This window comes from Nelumbo lutea, chromosome 6, assembly GCF_056320005.1.
Source record: "Nelumbo lutea isolate HS-2025 chromosome 6, American lotus-T2T, whole genome shotgun sequence".
Classification (NCBI taxonomy): domain Eukaryota; kingdom Viridiplantae; phylum Streptophyta; class Magnoliopsida; order Proteales; family Nelumbonaceae; genus Nelumbo; species Nelumbo lutea.
In genome coordinates this window covers 23,398,444-23,404,465 of record NC_142689.1, presented here as the reverse complement: position 1 = coordinate 23,404,465, position 6,022 = coordinate 23,398,444, and the positions used below count along the sequence as shown (strand labels likewise).

Here is a 6,022-nt window from a genome sequence, read left to right as displayed (position 1 = left end):
TTAGTGAAATTAATAAAAATGTTAGACTTGGCCTTTGGTAATTATTTTTATTTATTTAAAGTCAATCAGAATTTCATTTGAAAATAATAAAAATAATAACAGTTATTAAATATACTACAAATGACTAATAAAATTAAATTTATTAAAAATATGTGTTCATATTAAATTAACAATAATTATTTTCTATAAATCAACATTAAATGAAAAATAAAATTATTAAAATTTTAAATATTAACAATAACTTTGAATACTTTTAGTCAATTAACATCTAATTTTGATTATTAGTTTATCAATTAATTAATAGTAAATACAATTGATGGTGTGCAATCCGGCCGGTCCTAGCTATTAAGGATCTTGCCTCTGGTTGGAGCAGAAGGTGCCTAAAACGGGGAAGAAAGCAAGTATGGACCCGGTGAAAGTGTTCCGAAGCTCAAGTTAGTTTCCTCAAGGGCAAGATAATAAACCAGATGGCGCAAAGTTCACATACCTTGTTCTTGGGGGGTAGAGCCTTTTATAACCACTTCGTGCACTCACTCCTAAGCTTTTGTCAGGTCAGGTATGATTGCCTATGCGCTTTTGCCAGTTCGGGTGTCATTACTTCTGCTGGGGCAGAACTGCCACTGCTCTCATTGTTAGAGTCGTCTCTGTAACTGGAGATGGCAGTGGCAGGTGGCCGTTGAAGTGCGGCTATCAAGCATCAGATCCCAAGTCAATCAGGTGCGTCGCCCCTGGGTACGGACTCCTTCGGTGTCAGGTACGGTTGTTCAATTCGACGTCCTGGGGGCGAAGTGCTGGAGTGGTGTGTGATGTGAAGTCTTGAGTTCGGATAGAAGTGTGGCCCAAACTGCCATGGGACAGGCCAGTTCGGGTTGTTGCCCTTTGTGTTCGTAAGGCTTGGGGCCTAAGAGAGAGCTCGAGCTCCTTACGGGGAGTTCGGGCTCCTTGTAGGGAGTTCGGACCACTGGTTCCTCCTTTCAAAGCTCGCGCCTTGAGTGTGCCGTTATGCCGAGCTGTTGCCTTTGTCACGTGTTGAGTGGTTACGAGGTTGAGCCAAATCTTCTTTCATCAATAACTATTCAATCTTTCAGATTTATGCATGGATACCCACTAGTAATGAAGCAAACCAAGTCAAATACAATGTGACAAGAATAAATAACTGGCACTTTGCAGTGTTGATTTTGTTCATATTAAATTAACAATAATTATTTTTTATAAATCAACATTAAATAAAAAATAAAATATTGACAATAACTTTAAATACTTTTACAAATTTTAATTATTAATTTATCAGTTAATTAATCTTTCAGATTTATGCACTGATCCCCACTAGTAATTAAGCCAACCAAGTCAAATACAATGTGATGAGAATATTCAGCTGGCACTTGTCGGCACTGTTTATCGTTTTTTTGGTAAATGGCGGTGTTCACTTCAGTCATTGGTGAGCATTATTCGGTTAAAACCGAAATACCGAATAAGATCGGAATTCTACCTGCATTAGCCTTCGCACTGCACACCTTCATTGTTCAGATCTTGAAATGGAAAAGCCATGTATTTCCATCCAAAATTTCGAACGGAACACCGTCCATGGTAATCTCTAATTCGATCGGATCATTCTCCTCCGTGAATGTGTAATTTCTTCTGGAATTGAAAGTCCATGGTTCCATTTCCAACAATCTGAAAGATCTCCATACCTCTATCTGGTCGAGTTGCTCCATACTGATCCTTGGGGTTTGGCGAGCAGAGACAGAAAACTTTTGACCAATCTCCGAATCGCGTGGAGTCGAAATGGAATCCCTCCGAGTCCAAACACTTCGGATCTCCTGCCCACGAGAATCTGTCCACGCCTATCTACAATACATCACTCCCGTAAATTGAGAATCTCTCGCTACATAACACTATGCAGATGATGAGATGTTGTCCATGTATGACTGCGACAAACGTGGAGAGGGTTCCCGTGGGCAGGCGATCCGAAGTATTAGTCTTTCTCCATAGACCATAGTCATCCTGATCCATCCGTTGATGTTGATGTTGATGTTTTATTGTTCGTTAGTCAATATTTGAGGCAGGGCCCGTTGAAGGATGAAGCATTGAAGCTGAACTCTTGATGACTACATACACGTGGCGGATGTAGGGACGTTCAGCATATCGGTCCTTCAATCGACGCGACTGTGGCGCGAGACCGCGAGACGGCGAGACGGCGGTAGAAATTATTGAAGAAGATCACGCCGACGCGGTTGAATTTCTTAACAATTATTTAACATTTGTTAAAATATATACAAAGTACAGCAAAAAAGAGTTTTGATTTCAAACCCTATTATATATTAGTTTTTTTCCTAATCCATCTCTTATAAATATAGATTCAACCAAATCTGATGTTACAGCTTACAGGTTAGCTTGTTTTTCTGTTTTGTAAATGATTTGATACGCTCGTTAATTTCCATTTTCTAAATGGTTTGATACATCCGTTGGTGAATCAGGAGCTCTGTTTTTCTTGTGTTAGCAGCTAGATCTCTGATTCTTTTGGTTTGTCTGCGGAACCTCTTTGTTTGTTGATGGTCATCTAAGTTGCTCCAAGTCTAGAGTCCACTTCCAGAAGAGGAGCGATTCGTTTCGAACTCCGCCCTGGTAATATCTTTCTTCCCAACTTCTGAAACTTTTTCATATGTGTTTTGAATATTTTCTTTGACTTCGTATGCTGAAACCTTGCATGTCGTCTGCTCTGTTTTGTTCAATGTATTGTATCACTCCAGTTGGTCATGCAGCTAAAGATTTCTTGGTACTCTTACTTGTTTAAGATATGCAACATTAATCAGCCAATACAGAGCTACTGCTCTTTATTATATAACAAAACAGCTTATTAATAACGCTTTACATTGTCATCTTTTTACGCCATCGAACTGGCCATGAGCTTTCTGAAGATATTCTCGTTTGGAAAAGAGAGAAGTGCTATTGTACCATAAAAAGACAAAAGAAATGATAAAAGGTGTCGTTTCAAGAAGTTCAGTTGTTCATACTCTCTAGGAACAATCTGAATTCCGGTAAGACCCATTGGAGAAAGTTGATTACCAGGTTTTCTACTCGCACGGGCTAGTTTATCCTTGTGCAACTTCTCTCAAGGGTAAATGTTAAACTGCTTATACATTTCAGATTTTCAGGCACCCTTTACCAAAAAAAAAACCATTTCAGGCATCGGACTTGTTTTAGCTTCAAGTTTGGTCGAGTATCATGCAGAAATCTGAGTTTCAGTTCCTTGATTCATAACCGGGACTGAGCTCTTTCAATATTTTCTTTGGTAATGATGCAGAGCTAACTGGGATTTAGTCAATCAAGAAGCTCCTTTAGTGATTTGATTGAAGTTGTCATTGTCTTTTTTGTTACCTGAATCCTTTTTCAAAACCAATTGGATGGAGTGGAAACGCACCACACAACATACATATACTTGTAGATATTATGAGTGTGTTCATACATCAGCGACTCTTCTGTACAAATAATAGATGGAAGAGCAAATTAAAGTTGTACTTATCTGGCTCACCATGAAAGCACAGTTTTTTCCAAGTTCATTATTTTATTTATTTTCTTTATTTTAGCTATTCTTTGGCCTTATATTCATGAACTCTGTTATATTATATTTTAAACTGGCACTCTAAGAAAAATAACTAAATAAGTAGCAGTATTCTATTACTGCTGAATAGCATATATCTAATCTAGATTTATGTTCATTACCTTACCAACAATGCACATTAAAGCAACTTGATCCTTGGTTAATTCCTTTCCCTTGTGCGGTTGTTGTATTCATCTGTCAGTGTTTTCTGAAAAGAAACTTTCAATTGCAAAATGACATTCTTATTGGAATCTCACTGAAATCCTGAGTTTCATATTAAACAATTTGGTAATTTCATGAATATTTGCATATTTCTGTGGTGTGGAGTTGCAAATTTGTACCATGCCATGAAAAACTTTTATCTTTTGAATTATCATTATTTTAAAGAACATTAAATTCATATTCATACTGAAATTTCATTGCAAATTATACCCTTTCACAATTCTTCTGTTAATATTATTGGGGGGAAGAGAATGTTAACCTAGTTGCCTGCATACTTCTCCAGATGCTATTTTGTAAAATTTTATGAATTGCCTTGTTTCTTCTGGAACTACAATTGCTGCCATCTTATTTGATACTCTTTTTTTTTTTCTCACTCTAATGGCTAAACATGCTTATCTGTTATTTTTTGCTATTAGTTGCATTGGTTTTTACTGAAAGATGGTTGAATTCGGGAAAAAGTTGAAGGAAAGACAAATTCAGGAATGGCAAGGGTATGTTTGGTGTCCATCTGCTGGACTCTTGTTATCTTATTTTGTTTATTAGAAAATTATTTGGTTATCTGTTTGAAGTGTTTCCTGTTTTTAGTCTGCCTGACTTTTGTCATCGAGGAGTTGTGGCAATTGAATATAATAAATCCTTAGTTATCAGTTGGAAATGGTTTTGGTTTGCTAATTTGTCTCTCAACCCTATAAGATATTAGCACATTACTTATCCTTCTGCTGCTGTCTTCTGTCTGTTGTGGTTGGTGATTGTACATGCACATAGTTTAAGACTTGCATGTAGAATGTGGTAACCCAAAATATTTAAGGAAAAGGACATCAAATGAACCTTGAACATGCGAAAACTCCAATTAACAGTTCCTACCATCCATCAATGAACACCTACAAAACTTTCCAAGGATTGCATTAATTTGGATAAATAGGCTTTACTTGAAAACTGCATATAGTTGCTTCAGAAACTATTAGAAGAATTAAGCCTACTACCTAAAGTTTGTATTTCAAACTCTTTTCTTTATAGATTTATTACAATGTTGAATGCTGTTAAAAGAACTGTTTCTATTTTTTGATGGTAACCAAACTTCTATGGAATGATTTTAAAAGAATACCGTGTACATAGTGTTGTGCCAGATACACCCCTTCATTGGCCTAGTAACTGCACTAGCCACCCATCATCATATTATAGAGGTCCCTCAATGGACCAAACCCTAAAAAGTTTGTTCCCTGGTTGCACTTTGTTTGGCAGCGCATCAGCCAAGCTGTTGGCAAACTTGTTGTCCACTTATAACATATTCTTAGTTCTTCAGTCAGTTTCTTAATCTCCCTTAAAATGCTTCTGTAAACCCATGAATCATTGTTACTCTCTTTTAGCCATTGTACTATTCTTTTTGAGTTCCCTCCTACTTTCAACTTGTCCTGCCTAGATTGGCTAGTTTATGTCCCTGGAACACATCCAGTAACTTGGCTCTTGTTGAATTCCCATGATCAATTGGTTCTGGGTTCCCAAGACCACTTCCTTTGACGTTTAGTTTGATGCATCCTCTTTGTGGTGGAGACCAACTAGGGGAAGGGTGTGTGGATTAAGTAATGATGATTTTGCCACTTGAGGCCAACTTTGATGATATCATCTTATGGAGATTTCTTTGAATGCCTTGAAAGTCTTCGCTGAATGTTCTATCCTTACTATGATATTTTCAATGATTCTTCTGTACTTTTATTTTTTCTCCCCAAAAATTATGTTATTTTTCTCAAAACAAATTATGTTATTTCTTTCTTTCTTCCCATAAGCTCCATAAGCAGCTGTTCTAGCACATTTCCATAAAATCTTCCCTCTCTTCTTAGGGGGTTATAAAAAAAGCTGACACCCTATTGCACAAAAGAAGAGTTTGAGGTGGCAAAATGTTTGAACCTGCAATTTCAATGTCTATGCAAAAGAAGCTTGTCTGTTTCATCTTCTTTTGCTTTTTTCTTCCTCAGAAATTCCATATACAAGTTAGCATTAATTATTTATGTTTAAAGTTGAATATTCATATATTCTATTTTATCAGCTGGTATGCTTAATTTTGGTTTTCTCCAGTTATTACATCAATTACAAGCTAATGAAGAAGAAGGTGAAACAATATTCTCAACAAATTCAAGTTGGAGCTCAAGATCGCCGCCATGTTCTCAAGGAATTCTCAAGAATGCTTGATATTCAGGTATC

At 36.7% G+C, this 6,022-nt stretch overlaps 1 protein-coding gene across 4 annotated transcripts in view; it reads left to right on the top strand.

Moving 5' to 3' along the window:
* Positions 1-1,954: 1,954 nt before the first annotated feature.
* The window catches only part of LOC148847943 (SPX domain-containing membrane protein At4g22990-like), a 60,526-nt gene continuing 56,458 nt past the window's right edge, over positions 1,955-6,022 (top strand). Inside the window, exons 1-5 of one of the 4 annotated variants that reach the window (XM_088950569.1) lie at positions 2,082-2,233; positions 2,358-2,388; positions 2,504-2,625; positions 4,240-4,314; positions 5,897-6,017. In XM_088950569.1, coding sequence (XP_088806695.1) covers positions 4,262-4,314; positions 5,897-6,017 — 174 coding nt within the window. In that variant the 5' untranslated portion in view covers positions 2,082-2,233; positions 2,358-2,388; positions 2,504-2,625; positions 4,240-4,261. Of the gene's footprint in view, positions 2,389-2,477; positions 2,626-4,239; positions 4,315-5,896; positions 6,018-6,022 lie in introns of all 4 variants that reach the window. The other 3 variants (XM_088950565.1, XM_088950567.1, XM_088950566.1) reach the window with 3 other exon arrangements.